General features: G+C 38.9%; 1 protein-coding gene across 2 annotated transcripts in view; it reads right to left on the bottom strand.

Annotated features, from left to right (window-relative positions):
- The window catches only part of COPB1 (coat protein complex I subunit beta 1), a 37,724-nt gene extending 26,046 nt beyond the window's left edge, over positions 1-11,678 (bottom strand). The window contains exons 1-6 of one of the 2 annotated variants that reach the window (XM_077866394.1): positions 11,560-11,678; positions 10,623-10,772; positions 5,615-5,844; positions 5,045-5,214; positions 2,625-2,739; positions 1,272-1,364 (exon numbers count right to left, since the gene is read on the bottom strand). In XM_077866394.1, the coding sequence (XP_077722520.1) occupies positions 1,272-1,364; positions 2,625-2,739; positions 5,045-5,214; positions 5,615-5,844; positions 10,623-10,713 (699 nt within the window). In that variant the 5' untranslated portion in view covers positions 10,714-10,772; positions 11,560-11,678. Of the gene's footprint in view, positions 1-1,271; positions 1,365-2,624; positions 2,740-5,044; positions 5,215-5,614; positions 5,845-10,622; positions 10,773-11,333; positions 11,446-11,559 lie in introns of those variants that run through there. The other variant, XM_077866395.1, reaches the window with a different exon arrangement.
- Between the last annotated feature and the right edge of the window lie 5,142 nt (positions 11,679-16,820).

The raw sequence follows: 16,820 nt of genomic DNA, 5'->3' as shown, positions 1-16,820 counted from the left end.
TATGCTATCCAAAAAATATTTTAGTATCTTTACCTATGAAGCAAACATTCCTTATTTTTTTCCTGAAATTGGTTTTTATGTCAGATTTTCCTCTAATATATATAGTCAAATCTCTCTTATTCAGGCATGACTCAAAAGCTATTCACTCTTGCGAATAACTGGACCCTGCTAGACAAAGAAATCTCTGAATAGCAGAGAATCCCTATTTTTGAGAGCCTCAGCAGCATCTCTAAACCATACAATGAATTAAAAGGAACTATATATTTACAGTTCTAGTTTCATCTTGAATGCCAAATCCAAATGACTGGTACTCTATGTTGAAAAGGGCCCTTTTCTCTCAAAATCAGAGATAGCTGTTATCAGCAGTGTCTGCTGTGGTACTTTGTCAATATTCTTCGTCTTTTTTTTTTTTTGTCAATATTCTTCTATTTAGTAAAGTCAGTCCTGATGTATATTTTTGTTGGTCTCCCATGGTTATCAATAGCAAAACTAGATGTTATTTTATCTTTTATCAGAAAATTAAGATGCAATCAATCCTTTCAAAGGATGTAGCAAATTTAAATGTTGCCAATAAAGCACTCCATTTTAAAATCCAAATCTCTTATCTAGTTTTAGACTTCCTATTGGTCAATGGCCAACAATGTCATTTTGACATATTTAAGTCTATTCTCTTTTACAAACAGGGAACAAAGAAAGTATTTAGAAGTTTTCTGATTTGTTTTTAGATTTCCAAAGTAGTATGGTACATACTCAAATCTTAAATTTTATTCCAAAGCCTGATTCATAATCAATTCAGTTACTAAATAGTGCAGGATGATTTCTCTACTGCTGTATTAGGTCAAGGCATCAGTTTTTAATAGACTTCTTTATAGAGGTTTAGAGAAATAGGAAGTGTTTGGAAAACACAATAAATCAAATGAAAATTTTTTTTAAAAAAGACTTTCATAGACTATGCTACAAAATTTTTCTTCTACTGGGGCGCCTGGGTGGCTCAGCTGGTTAAGCATCTGTCTTTAGCTCAGGTCATGATCCCGGAGTCCAGGGACTAAGCCCCATGTCAGGCTCCTTCCTCAGCAGGGAATCTGCTTCTTCCTCTCCCTCTGCCCCTCCCTGCTTGTGTTCTCCCTCATAAATAAATAAATAAATAAATAAATCTTAAAAAATATATACATAGATTTCTATTATTAAAACATATTACCCCAACAATTAAGCAGCATTCCTGAAAGAGACAACTCTTAGAGTATATTTTATCCATTATAGATTAGTCTTACCTTATAAATTAGTTCAACAATAACCAACTGAAGAATGTCTCCAAATGTGTGAACCTGATCAATGCAAGTACTTAGGTAATCCAAAGCTCGATCCTAACAAAATAAAAATATATTTATCAAATTCCACCTCATTCAACAAAAGGACTTAATCAGTGCAACCTTAAAAAAACATACACAATTGAATATAAAATGAATGTGGAAATGAGGGCAAAGAAAAATCAAATGAAGGAAAAAAAGAAGGTTAACATATACATGTAAGAAAGAAAGTCCAATACATATTCTAGAAATGGGCCACAAATCTGGGGTATGAATTTTCTAGCAGCTAAACTGAAGAGGAAAATACTGTGTTACATGATTCAGAGAACCCACACAACCAAAACAAACCAGCTATTTAGGAACATGGTTATTCTTACTTCTAAGACCTAAAAGAAAAATCTCAACGATTCTCATATACTGAATACTGTGATATAAAAAAACTATGATCTCAACAATATCTCTACAGAAAAAGTATCAGAAAATTTTATTGACCTTTTTCTGATTATGCCCCCCATGTGGGTAAACAGCATAGTATTATATATATAGGTCAATAATACCAATTGAACAAAAGAGAACAAAACATTCTGGCCCAAATAAGCAGCTTTCTTATCATCTTGTTCACACACACAAAATGACAGCATCTAAATTTCAGAAAAATGGATAGATTCTATATCTTTCAGTCTTCATGCATATTATTTCCCACATTTTGAGAATATTGGATAGCAAAAATTTCAGGATAATATGCCATTAAAGTATGCAGATTCACTGCTAACCCACCAGCTGATCCGTACATTTTAAGCACCAACAAGAGCTGGATGTAGAGTTGACACTGACTTATGAAATCTGAAGAGTCTAGTAAGGATACACACCTACACTGAAGACTATGCTTCTTTCACAGACACAGCTCAGGGTGAACCCTATACAATGCTACTATTTTTTTCTACTAAACAATTTTAGACCTATACCAACAGAAGGATAATCAGGCTCAAACCCCAAAATAGAGTGCCACAAAATATAGCCATAATAACTTCAATCTGGAAACACTGTCAAGTGGCCATTATTAACTATTTCTCAGATGTTTACTAAAAATAAAGTATATACATAAGCAATTGTCTGAAGAAGGGTTAAGAAAAAACTATTTTATACAAATTAAGTTCAAAAATCTAAAAAAAAATATACAAACACTTGTAGTATAAGCTAAATCATGGACTAAATAAAACCTGATTAGGCCTATGTACTTTTTTTTTTTTTTTTTTTTTTTTGGCCTATGTACTTTTAATTCTCATTTGAATACAGTCATATAAAAAACTACTTTACCTGATCTGCATGAATTAGCATCATAAATGCATTCCTTTTGCAACTTGCATCCTTCTCATTCACCAGAAAATCATGTATGAGTTCAGGAGCATCAGGTATAAGATGCTCAAAATTCCTTGAAATAAAACAGGTAATATTCGTATTTAATAAAACTTGCTTTGTTATTTTAGTAACTCCTTGAACACTACTAAAATTTATCTTTATCAAGCTTTATAACATTGTTAATTGTTTTGCATTTTGTAACCTTAAGTCAATTAGAACTGTGGATAGAAATTACAAACTTACATCTTTATCTATTAAATTATCAATTATATATTATCTAGTTTAATAAAGAAAAAGCTGACTTTTTCCACATGCTTTCAACTGAATATCTCTAATAATGGTCTTTCATATACTTTAGGAATAAAATGCACATAATGACAATCTCAAGGTACTGAAAGATTGTTCATTAAGAATTATCAGGAAAAAGGGGGATCCCTGGGTGGCTCAGCAGTTGGGCGCCTGCCTTCGGCCCGGGGTGTGATCCTGGGGACCCTGGATCAAGTCCCTCATCGGGCTCCCTGCGTGGAGCCTGCTTCTCCCTCTGCCTGTGTCTCTGCCTTTCTCTCTCTCTCTTTCTCTGTCTCTCATCAATAAATAAAATCTTAAAAAAAAAAAAAAAAAGAATTATCAGGAAAAAAGGAGTCCCTTGAATTTTATTAATTATGCATTATATTTACTTATTCACTTACTTGTTAATTTACTTCCTATTCAGGAAATTTTAAAGTACCTGTTGTATACAAAATAATGAAAACCAGTTTAAAAACCATCATCTAGCTTCAACAATTGTTAATTCATGGCCATTTTTGTTTCACCTATACCCCTGCACACTTCTTTTCCTTCAATATTATTTTGAAACAAATCCCAGACCACTTACTACTTCTTCTGTAAATATACTGACATATTATAATTAAGGATTCTTTTTTATTTTTTATTTTATTTTTTTAAAGATTTATTTACTTATTCATGAGGGATACAGACTAAGAGAGAAAGGCAAAAACACAGGCAGAGGGAGAAGCAGACTCCTCGCAAGGAGCCGATGCGGAACTCGATCCCGGATCCCAGGATCATGACCTGGGAGGCACCCAACCGCGGAGCCCCTGCAGGCATCCCAGATTCTTTCTTTTTAAAACAAATCATAATGCCATTATCATACCTTTAAAAACTTAACATTCCTTAATATCATCTACAGTGTTCAAATTTCCCATTGTTTAATAAATGTTGTAATTCCTGTGTATGCAGTCTAGCTTAAGTTCTGAAATTTTTGTAGTCTATATGGTAACTTTTAAGGAATTCTACATTATTAACCAGAATATCACTGCCCTAACAGTTAACAAAATCTAATATAGCAATAAGAGAACTGTGAAGAGAACTGTGAAATTATGTAACAATCAACTCTTAAAGTACGAAGACATTTATAAAAATTACATCCTACATTTAAATGGATTAACACCGGGATCCCTGGGTGGCTCAGTGGTTTAGTGCCTGCCTTCGGCCCAGGGTATGATCCTGGAGTCCCGGGATCGAGTCCCGCATCAGGGTCCCTGCACGGAGCCTGCTTCTCCCTCTGCCTGTGTCTCTGCCTCTCTCTTTTTCTGTCTCTCATGAACAAATAAATAAAATCTTTAAATGGATTAACACTAGTGATTATAAAAACCAAGCATTATAGCCTTATCTGATTCTTTGAATCATTTTTAAAATCCAGAAACTTCAGCTTTCCAAGAACAGGAATCAGTTGAGAACTATAACCTTTCTCATTAAAAAGTTCCCTCCTGGGCAGCCCAGGTGGCTCAGTGGTTTAACGCTGCCTTCAGCCCAGGATGTGGTCCTGGAGACCCGGGATTGGGTCCCACGTTGGGCTCCCTGCATGGAGCTCGCTTCTCCCTCTGCCTGTGTCTCTGCCTCTCTCTCTGTGTCTCTCATGAATAAATAAATAAAATCTTAAAAAAAATAAAAAATAAATAAAAAAATAAAAAGCTCCCTACTTAAGGCTTCTAAGGGTAAAAAGGTTAAGACCCACATTCCACATAAAGAGAATTCAAAAGCAGGGTCAAAAACTCAAATCCTAAAGAGGCTAAGCAAGTCAACAAATGAATTAAGTGGGCTAAAGTACTACAATGATAGGCACTGTAAACTGGAAAGTGTACAACTTATTTAAGGGAACTACTGTCAATTTCAGCATATTGTTGCTATGCAGAAACTAGGACCCAGTATTGCCAGATCTTTTCAATGTTGACAACATTAACGATAATAAGAAAAAAATATTGTTAAGGCCAAAGAAAAAGTTATCTACAAGTATGTACAATCTGTAAGGAAATGCTATGGAACCTCTAGACTAAACAATCCTCACAAAAGTAAGCCACAAGAGTACCTTCATTTACCTATAGATTGTATAGATGGCCAAAACAGCATTTCTTCTAACGTAGCTATGTCGGTGCTCCAAACAAGCACGGATAGCTGGCATTAAAGGTTCTAGCAATTCTGCTTCTTTCAATTTGCAAAGAAAACGAAGAGTAGATCCTCGAATAAATTCATTAGGATGCTGAAGATCCTGATAAAAGTTAAATATGAAATGTTGAGTTACAGCCTTTTATGAAACAACACACAATTTTTAAGAGCAAAATTTCCTATGGATAAAATAAGTAGGTTCAAGGAAAAAATCTAGATTATCTGACAATTTCCTTCATATTCCTGTCAAATCAATTTTCACCTATCACATCAATGTATCATATTCTATGTGTTTTTTTATTAGTAACATAAAAATATATTGAAAATATCCAAAGAAAGTAACAATAAAACTTTTTACAATAACTCTTTACAACTGCAGTTCCAATTATTGATAACTTAGACCTTACCCAAGATTTAATTTTAAAAATCAAGAGAACTCCCATTCCACCAATTTTACAATTAAAATCAAGGCAATATTCAGAAATAACCATGGTTTAGTTTACCTTTCTGTATGCATCACATACAAGGATCATTTCATGTAAAAGTCTCCCATCTGGAGTTGTTTTAGGAACAATTTCCCAAAATACCAGAAGTAATTTTTTGATGGTATGATCCTGAAGAGGTAGCACAAAACGAATGATGGTCATCAGAAGTCCAGGAAGCTTTTCACCATTCAGAATCATAATGATCACTTTCTTCAAAGCTTCAGTCTTTGACTTCACATCTCCTTTTTCTGATGTAAGAAAAAATTTTTTTCAAAGGAAAATTCCTCAGAAAATTTTACAATTAACAGAATAAAACATTTTCTCACTGTATCCGTAGTAATGATAATAAAGGCACTAAACAAAGTCATAAGGGTTTTCGACCTAGCTGCCACAAACAAGCTGAATGACTTTACAGAAGGCATTTATCTCTCTGAACCTCATGATACTTAATACAGAATATAAAGAAACTGGGTGAGATCTCTGGTCCCTAACCCAAGGAATCAATGCAGAAGCCACCACATCTATAGATATACCAAATAATGCATGTCTCAAACAAATATATAACTTTTTTTAAGTTTTTTTTTTAAGATTTTATTTATTTATTCAAGAGAGACACACAGAGGAAGAGAGGCAGAGACATTGGCAGAGGGAGAAGCAGGTTCCATGCAGGGAGCCTGACATGGAACTCAATCCCGGGTCTCCAGGATCACGCCCTGGGCTGAAGGTGGCACTAAACCGCTGAGCCACCCAGGCTGCCCTTTTTTTAAAGATTTTGTTTATTCATGTGAAACACAGAGAGAGAGGAGGAGACATAGGCAGAGGGAGAAGCAAGCTCCCTGAAGGGAGCCTGATGCAGGATTCGGTCCCAGGACCCCAGGGATCATGACCTGAGCCAAAGGCAGATGCTCAACCACTAAGTCACCCAGGTGCCCCTGTAACTGTTTTTCAAAGTGTAAATAGATGCTGTTAGAGTGAATGCTTCTGAATTCAATGTAGCTTTTATTTAGTTGTGCATTTCATTAATCAAAGTGATAACCACTATTATGAGGGCAAGAGAAGGATCAGGGACATTTTTTTTTTTAACATTAGATCTTCAAATTCAAAAAGGCTAGGGACTAATACACTAATTCCAAAATCTCATGATGTTTCTACAGACTACAAAACTTCAGATTCTTTTTTAAGAAATTGCCTAAAAAATGGAAGAAAATAAAATGTACTAGATGGGTAACCATTATTTAGAATTAAGGATGACACACTCATGATACTAGCTTTTTGTTACTAAGCTTAAAGCAATTTACACCATAAACTATTTTATGCAAAACAATCTCTAATCTCATCACTATCACTGCATACTGAAGAATTTATGGTAAAAAACATTTTGTATCCAAAATTTAAAGGCAGGAACATTAAGAGTCAAGCACACCACTACAATGGCTTACATCACAGAAATAAACAAGTATCTAGGAGAGGGGAGGACAAAGAGGGATGACAAAGTTTTTAATAATCTTAGGGTTAGGGACACCCGGGTGGCTCAGTGTTTGAGTGTCTGCCTTGGGCAAGGGTGTGATCCTGGGGTCTGGGATCAAGTCACATGTCAGGTTCTCCACAGGGAGCCTGCTTCTCCCTCTGCCTGTGTCTCTGCCTTTCTCTGTGTGTCTCTCATGAATAAAAAATTAAATCTTAAAAAAAAAATCTTAGGGTTATCATGAGCAAAAGAATAGAACTAGGAATACATTTCCAACCATTAGGGCTAAGTGGCCATCAAATGAGAGTTCCTTGTTGTTGCCAGAGATAAGAGACTGTGAACAATCAGCTGGTAGAGTTACAGAAAGGATTTAAGCTTTGGAAGAATTATAATAGCTAAATCAAAATTTCTTTCTAGCCCCCGAAGGCTATTTATCTATTAGTAGTTTGACATGATATTTTTACATGTTGCAGAATAGAGAATATCCTCAGGTTCTCAATTTGTGTTCAACTGAGACTACAGGAAGGGTTCTTGCCCAATTTATGCCACAAGGGTCAACATATTTGTTTAAAACATAACATCTTCTCATGCATCTCTGCCACATATGAAAAAAAAATTGGTATTGCCATATCAAATCAAGAAACAACAACCATAATCAGTTATTTGCTGAGGCTAAAGAGATTTTATCTTTGTCCTGAGCTTCCTTTCTGAATATAAAAAAATTGTGGGTTTTTTTCCCCAATCTGTTTGATAGCGTAAGGGATACAAAGTCCAAAAAGCATAAAACTGCATCACTATAATGCTGATATCTTCTTTTATTCCAGCATTTGACTACTTTTTCCAAATTAGCAAATTCTGGGATCCCTGGGTGGCGCAGCGGTTTGGCGCCTGCCTTTGGCCCAGGGCGTGATCCTGGAGACCCGGGATCAAATCCCACGGCGGGGTCCCTGCATGGAGCCTGCTTCTCCCTCTGCCTGTGTCTCTGCCTCTCTCTCTGTGTGACTATCATGAATAAATAAATAAAATCTTTAAAAAAAAAAAATTAGCAAATTCTAAGAGTTTAGCAGGATATAGCTCCTCTTGTAACTAAATGTTAAAAATTCATAGAAAACTTGTAAAAAATCTGTATCATTTATAATCCAAGCCCTCTTAACTTCAATTTCCATTTATTCCAACAATTCAAAATAAGGTGAAAAATGCTTTTTTCCTACATCTTCAAAATTTTCAAAACTTCTTTTCCTCCATGAGCATTACAAAAATATGGAAAATTTCAAATATTAATTCAGTTCACCATAATATATCAAGTACTTCGTACTCTGGTTAATGTATAGTTATCAGAACTCATGTCCAGTAGCTAAAAGTTTAAGTAAAATAACTCAGTATTTCACCAAACTAAAAAATGTTACTTAAATTGGACACTACTTCTAATTTTTTTCTCATCTCAACTCTTTTGAGATACAGTAAAAAAATATACATAAAATTTGAGATTTGTGGGCAGCCCGGGTAGCTCAGTGGTTTAGCATCACCTTCAGCCCAGGGTGTGACCCCGGAGACCTGGGATCGGGTCCCGCGTCGGGCTCCCTGAGTGGAGCCTACTTTTCTCCCTCTGCCTGTGTCTCTGCCTCTCTCTCTCTCTGTGTCTCTCATAAATAAATAAATAAAATCTTAAAAAAAAATTGAGACTACTTATTTATTTCTTGGTGGGGGAGGATAGCTAAGGCAGCCACAATTTAAAAAAAAGGTATTATTACAATGGACAGGTTTTGTTCTTTATTGTCACAGGGGTTACCTTAAGTATTTTGGGATCTAAAAGTGAAAACTTTTTTTAAGTAAGCTTTATACCCAACATGGGGCTTAAACTCAAGATCCACTGAGCCAGCCAGGCACACCAAAAACTTTCAAATTATAAGAAAAAAATAATAATGAAAGTTTATTCATTAATGTACATTGCATTCTACTATCTTACATAAATACGGGGAAAAAAAGTACTATATATGGCTTTTGTATATAAGAGGGTATGGGTTTAAATGCCATAAAGGAGGATTTCTTTTTCCTTCTTTAAAAATGGATCTCGGGGAATCCCTGGGTGGCTTAGAGGTTTAGTGCCCGCCTTCAGGCCAGGGTGTGATCCTGGAGACCTGGGATTGAGTCCCACGTCGGGCTCCCTGCATGGAGCCTGCTTCTTCATCTGCCTGTGTCTCTGCCTCTGTGTGTGTGTGTGTGTGTCTCTCATGAATAAATAAATAAAATCTTATAAAAAATAAATAAATAAAAAATAAAAATGGATCTCAACAGAAACATAATATTAAGTAGCCTATAATCAGGAGGTATTCCGTTACTGCTGATTAAGAGGTGGGAATAGGCAAGTAAAATAGGGTCTTTCAAATTGCAAACTATCTTCTAAAAAATATTTTCAAGATGGGAAGCATAATTTTCATTTTATTCTGTTTTAAACAGTAGTTACCAACCAGTTTAACTTATTTTTAGTACTCCAATGAAACAAGAATCATTTTTTTTGGAATGTGCATTACTTTGAAAAATGCTTTTGACAGAATCACTTTAAAAAAGACAAGACAGAGTATACACTTTTAAAATCCAGAAATAGGGAATCCCTGGGTGGCTCAGCGGTTTAGCCTCTGCCTTTGGCCCAGGGCGTGGTACCAGAGTCCTGGGATCGAATTCCGCATCAGGCTCCCTGCATGGAGCCTGCTTCTCCCTCTGCCTGTGTCTCTGCCTCTCTCTCTGTCTCTCATGAATGAATAAATAAATTCTTAAAATAAATAAATAAAATGAAATCCAAAAATAGGGGGGTGCATGAGCGGCTTAGTCACTTACTTAAAAGCGTCTGCTTTTGGCTCGGGTGCTGATCCCAGAGTCCTGGGATCAAGGCCCGCATTGGGCTCTCTGCTCAGCGAGGAGTGTACTTCTCCCTCTCCCTGCCACTCTGTCTACTTATGCTCTCTGTCAAATAACCAAATAAAAAAAGTCCAGAAATATATCTGTTTTCTTTTTGTATAAATGCTTTTAAAAAGCTTGAAGCTTTTGAAACCTCCATGCTTGAAAGGTTTAAACTGTTCTGGAAAACACATGTATATTCCGAGGTTGACTTCATTAGTTCAATAGGTGGCAAACCCAAAGAACATAGTTTTTTTGGTTTTACGAGCTAAGTAACATGAAGTTAAATGCACAGAGGAACTGAGCGTTCAAACACCCATTCTCAACCTGTTACCTACAGAAAACTGTCAGCTACACTTAAGCGTATATTAAACTACACAAGCCATTGTGTTACTTTGAGGAATGTCTAACAACTATTTATTTAGCTTTAGTAAACTAAACTGAGACGTTTTGTTTTAAAAAAAAAAAAATCAACACTGCAAGTCTAAATGTAACAAGTCTTCATTTGTCATAAGATCAAAGTTCTGAGGAAGAGATCCTAGAAAACAAAGTAGTTAGACAAAAATTAAGTATTTCTAATTACAAAGACGACTCGGAATGGAAATGAGCTCCTTATTCTCATTTTTTTCCCCTCCACTTAATTTTCAAAATATTATCAGAGTTTACCTAGGTCATTTTTTAAGCTAATTTCAGACGGTGGTTCTGAATCCATGGGCACGTTAATTAACGTATAGCACACGTTCTCGGCGGCCGTCATGGTTTCCGGATATAAGCGAACCTCGATGCGAGAATGAAGGATGACAGATGCAGGGAAATCTAGGAAAAGGAAAATACGAGGATTATCACTACAAGTAGAAAACCAAAAACACGGGGATCCCTGGGTGGCCCAGCGGCTTGGCGCCTGCCTCCGGCCTGGGGCGTGACCCTGGAGACCCGGGATCGAGTCCCACGTCGGGCGCCCTGCGTGGAGCCTGCTTCTCCCTCTGCCTGTGTCTCTGCGTCTCTCATGAATAAATACATTTAAAACACACACACACACACACACACGAGCGGTTAACTATCGTGATCTTGACGGTCTAAAGTTCACTCAGTCTGGCTCAGGAGTTTTAAAGTATCCGCAGGGTAGGGCCAATTTCTATTGTGTCCCATAAAAATAATGCCGAATATAATAAAAGACATGCTATAAATAAATAAATAAACAAATAAATAAATAAATTTAAATAAAATAAATAAAATAAATAAAATAAAATAAAATAAAATAAAATAAAATAAAATAAAATAAAAAAGACGCGCTGGCCAGCCTCCCAGCCAACCATCTGACAGAACAATGATCTTTCCTCAGAGGTGCCCCCGCGGAGACGCCGTGCACCTTCCTACCTGCCCTCACGTCGATGGGTGGACGCGCCCGGGTGCCGGCCCGGGGGCACCAGAGACCCGGGAAGGGCCCCCGGCCCGGGCTTCCCAGCCCCCCGCTCCACCCCGCCGGGCCCGGACGCCAGCGGCCTAGTCACTCCCCTTCCGCATCTTCCCGGAGGACAGCCCGCTCCTCCGACGCGGCCCAGCCCAGCACGCCCCCCGGGCCTGGGGGCCTTCGGCTCATCACCTGGCTCCACGGGGCGGCAGCTACGGCGACGCTGGGACCGTCCACACCGGCTCCGGCCCGCGGCGGCAGCAGCCGCGGCTCCGCACAGTCCTCGGCTGACGTGGAAGGGGGTGGGGGCGGGGGTGGGGGCGAGGCGACGAGCCACCTCGCCGCTACGGCAGCGCGGAGAGGACAAGCCTCCTCCGTCCCGCGCTTGCGCAAGCTTCCCCGGGCTAGTCCTGCAAGCCAGGCTCTGAGCTCAGCGCCGCGGTCTTTTGCATGCTGCTTAGAAAAGGTTTCCTCTTCCAGCAACTACAACCCCCGGGGGGGGGGGGGGGGGAGTGCTTGGAAAGAGGGGAAGCCCAGTTTCTAAGGGCTGTGTTGTCCAGCGCTTTCCTAGCTCACCCCCTAAGAGACGGGGAGAGCGACTGCTGTTTGAGGGAGTCACCCCGCGGTCCCAATCTCTGCCTCCGCACTTGGGCTGATGTCAAAGTCGAACTGATTATTTCCTAATGGTCCTTTTTTTTTTTTTTAAGATTTTATTTATTTATTTATTCATGACAGAGAGAGAGAGAGAGGCAGAGACACAGGCAGAGGGAGAAGCAGGCTCCATGCAGGGAGCCCGACGCGGGACTCGATCCCAAGTCTCCAGGATCACGCCCTGGACTGAAGGCGGCGCGAGACCGCTGAGCCACCCGGGCTGCCCCTAATGGTCCCTTTCAAGATCCCAAGAAATTAGTGTTTTTTATGCAGAAAGGAAGTTTGACAGTCACTGTTTTAAAGGATTTTACGTATCTCCAAAATACCCTAATAGTTGCAGCTGCTATCAGCCATAGCATCTTCGGGTTTGCAAATATAAGGTTCCATTATGCCCCCCAAGCAGCACCTTCCCCACAAAGGGTTTTCTGGCCAATTATCATTTTAAAATCGTTTTTCAAATATCAAAAAAAAAAAAAAAAGCGGGGGGATCTCTGGGTGGCTCAGCGGTTTAGTGTCTGCCTTCAGCCCAGGGCATGATACTGGAGACCCGGGATTGAGTCCCACATTGGGCTCCCTGCATGGAGCCTGCTTCTCCCTCTGCCTGTGTCTGCCTCTTTCTCCCTCTCTCTGTGTATTTCATGAAAAAATTAATAAAATCTTTAAAAAAATAAAATAATAAAATAAAAATTAAAAAAAAATGTTTTAAGCCTTGAGCAAAATACCGTGAATAAAAGACTTGCCCTTAACAGGTACACTTCTGTTAGGAAGCTAGAACACGAGCACTGTCTCATGTATCTAGAATCCAGCTATTTGAGATTTCTTTTTTTTAGAACCGTCAAAGTATAAATTTGAGCACCCAAAATATATCACAAAGGCCGTGTGTTTACAGCACTAAGAATGTTCTTCAAATCCTATGTATTGATTTTTTTTAAGTTTTTGAGATAATTGCAGAGTGACCTAAATACCGTGATCCCGTATACTCTTCCCCTGGTTTCTCCCAGTAGTAACGTTTATGCATACTGTTCAATATCAAATCCAAGGAAATTGACATTGATATGATTTACTCCTCAGATTCACCAGTTTTACATGCACTCCCTTGTGTATTTAGTTCTCGGCAATCTTACCATGTTTAGATTCATGTGACCGCCACCTGGCACTATACAGAACAATCTTAAGGATCCCTCCTGCTATCCTTTTACAGTCACAGCCACTTCACTCCCCAACCCCTAGCAACTACTAACCTGTTCTCCATATCATTGTAATTTTGTCATTTCAAGGACATAGTATATGTGAACTATACAATGTAACCATTGAGATTTTTTTTCATGCAATATAATTCCCTTGAGAACAACTGGTTGTTTCACTTCTGTGTATTGGTGTTTAATATGAAACTTTACAGGAACAGTATCTGGTTTCCAAGCCCACTTACCAAGAAGGGACAATCTGTTGGCATGAAATGAGGCCCCCGAAAGCACAAAAACTAGATTTAGTAATAAGAAAGCTCAGCAGTTTTGAGCCACCATAGTGTAGCACCAACCACCATACCCACAATGGAAGTTCATTGTGTTACAGAAGAAAATTGGAGATATTATGGCCGAGTCATTAAGGAAACTATTAAGTATGAAAAGAAGGTAAGAAAGCAATGTATTTTATAAAACCACATTTTATCTGCACTTAAAATGTCATTGGAATTGTATATATATTATTGTATATTAAATACAGAGCTTGTTCATCAGATATCAGGACCTTATATAGCCAATTTCTTTCTTCTTCCTAATATGTACCTTGTTTTGGGTCTTATTTTTACTCTAGCAATTATATTGTCGTGAATGCTTTTTTTTTTTTTTTAGAGGTTTGTGTGTGTGTCTGTGTGTGGTTTTTTTTTGAGAGAGAAAGAGAGGGATCCCTGGGTGGTGCAGCGGTTTAGCGCCTGCCTTTGGCCCAGGGCGCAATCCTGGAGACCTGGGATCGAATCCCATGTCGGGCTCCCGGTGCATGGAGCCTGCTTTTCCCTCCGCCTACTATCATAAATAAATAAAAAATTTAAAAAAAAAGAGAGAGAGAGAGAGAAAGAGAGAAGGGGAGGAGCAAAGGCAGAGGGAAAGGATCCCAAGCAGACTCCCCACTGGATGCAGAGACCCACTTGGAGTTCCAACTCATGACCCTGAGATCATGACCTAAGCCAAAACCAAGAATCTGACACTTAACTGAGCCACTCAGCCATCCCTCATCTGGAATGCTTTTTAAACTTGAGAGCAAAGACCTTGACATATACCAAGAATCATAAAAATTCAGATGTCTAGGAAGTCAAGGCCTAGAGCAAAGGGACTTGTCCTCAAATCACAAAGTGGCCAAACGTTGAGAAAGTTGGTATTAAAACCTGAATCCTGTCACTTACTGCACTGCCTCTTCTTTTTCAACCATGTGAATTCTGCAAAGCTGCACATATAGATGCCTAATAAATTCCAGGTGAATTGAACATTATATCAGTGTTAAGTTTTGATTGGATATTATTAGGAATATTTTTGTTTATAATTACTTAACACAGACCAAAGAGAGTGTTACTTAAATATAACACTCTAGACAAAACAATGAAAAGGCATCATAATGAACTCTGTGGAGATAGTGGAGTTGACTGAATCTTATTGGGGTGGAAACGATGTTAAGTTCTAAGGTTAGTGTATGAGACTAACATCACATATTAAAAAGATTACTGAGGGGCACCTGAGTGGCTTAGTTGGTGAATTATCTTCCTTCAGCTTGTCTCAGGTGTGACGCTCTCTGGGTCTTGGGATAGAGCCCTGCATCGGGCCCTGTGCTTACTGAGGAGTCTGCTCCCTCTCCCTCTGTCTCCCCTGCCGCGTACTGTGCACATGCTTTCTGTCTCAAATAAAGTCTTTTTTAATTTTTTAAAAATAAAAGATACAGATATCTTTTAAAATATAATAAAAAGATTACTAAAACTGCCTCTGAAGTACAATACAGATCACATTTTTTCCCCAGTCAAGTAATTGGTTTATATTTAGGGAACAGGTACAAAATATTACACATTTTCTTTAAACAACAGAATTGCCCAACAAGACAGGCTCGCACAATGATAGACATGAAGGGAGAGAGACCTACCTGAGGCTTTAAAGAGCGAATTATGAAATTTCCCACTTATGTTCCCTCACCCAGACTATAATAGAAATGAGTCTAAAGGCAGGTGGGAGGGCTCCCTATCATTCACTTTATGTGTGTGGAAGGTGCAAATACTCAGTGGTAGGTCAAATGGTGACCTACTCGATGGTAGGTCAAATGGCCACATGGTCCTTGGGGCCTCATCCCAAGCTCAAATGGTAGACTCCTGAGGCTCCTTCCAGAACAGAGATCCAACATCTCACACATTACTGTATTTAGTTAGGTCTTTCAACAAAGTTGCCCAGAGTTTCTCTTAGCACTTTACCTTCAAGAAGAGATTTGTAGATTTAACAAGCTTTTATTTATTTATTTATTTATTTATTTTATTTATGATAGTCACACAGAGAGAGAGAGAGAGAGGCAGAGAGATAGGCAGAGGGAGAAGCAGGCTCCATGCACTGGGAGCCCGATGTGGGATTCGATCCCAGGTCTCCAGGATCACGCCCTGGGCCAAAGGCAGGCGCCAAACCGCTGCGCCACCCAGGGATCCCTAACAAGCTTTTAAAGTTTTAGGCAATCTGTGGGGCATCTGGCTGGCTCAGTTGATGAAGTGTGTGACTCTTGGCCTTGTAGGTTTGAGCCTCACGTTGAGTGTAAAGATTACTTAAAAATAAAATTTTTTTTTTCTTAAAGATTTTTATTGGGCAGCCTGGGTGGCTCACCGGTTTAGCACCATCTTTGGCTGAGGGCGTGAGCCTAGAGACCCGGGATCGAGTCCCATGTCGGGTTCACTGCATGGAACCTGCTTCTCCCTCTGCCTGTGTCTCTGCCTCTCTCTCTCTGTTTCATGAATAATTTTTTAAAAAAAAATATTTTTATTTATTTATTCATGAGAGACAGGGAGAGAGAGAGAGGCAGAGACACAGGCAGAGGGAGAAGCAGGCTCCCAGCAGGGAGCCCAATGTGGGACTTGATCCCAGGACCCTGGGATTATGCCCTGAGCCAAAGGCAGACGCTCAACCACTAAGCACCCAGGCGCCCCAATTTTTAGAGTTTTTTATTTTATCTGACAGAGAGAGCACAAGCAGGTGGAACAGCAGGCAGAGGGAGGGGAGAAGCCAGCTCACTACTGAGCAGGGAGCCCCAATGTGGGGCTTGATCCCAGAACTCTGGGATCATGACCTGAACAGAAGGCAGACACAACCAACCAAGCCACCCAGGCACCCCTAATTAGTAGAATTTTAATCCAAGTTCCGTATCTATGAATGAACTGCTCCTCTCTAGAAAGATAGAAATCTCAGGCAATAAAAAACTCAAGGCTTCTTAGCAAAATTTTGGAGTATTTTGCTTTGTAAATCAGATTTCCTCGAATTTCATTCTGCATGGCCTAAAACAAAAATTGTTCTGCAATATTTGCATACACTGCTCACAACAATAATAGAAAGCAACCGAAAGATTACAGCAGAGTGGGGTGAGCATAAGAGGAAATGAGGTTTGGGATTAAACTTTCCCTTTTGTTATTTTTACAAAAATTCTCTATAGAGACCAGAGCTATCACTACTGCCATCTGCTGGTTGCAAAGAAAAACCATTTACATGTTAGAAATCTTGATACTATGGTTGCTGGGAAGTGGCAGTTTCTTAGATATATTTTTTTAAGATTTTATTTATTTATTTATGAGA

This window comes from Canis aureus, chromosome 23 (genome assembly GCF_053574225.1).
Source record: "Canis aureus isolate CA01 chromosome 23, VMU_Caureus_v.1.0, whole genome shotgun sequence".
NCBI classification, from domain to species: domain Eukaryota; kingdom Metazoa; phylum Chordata; class Mammalia; order Carnivora; family Canidae; genus Canis; species Canis aureus.
This window is presented reverse-complemented; position numbering and strand designations above follow the sequence as displayed.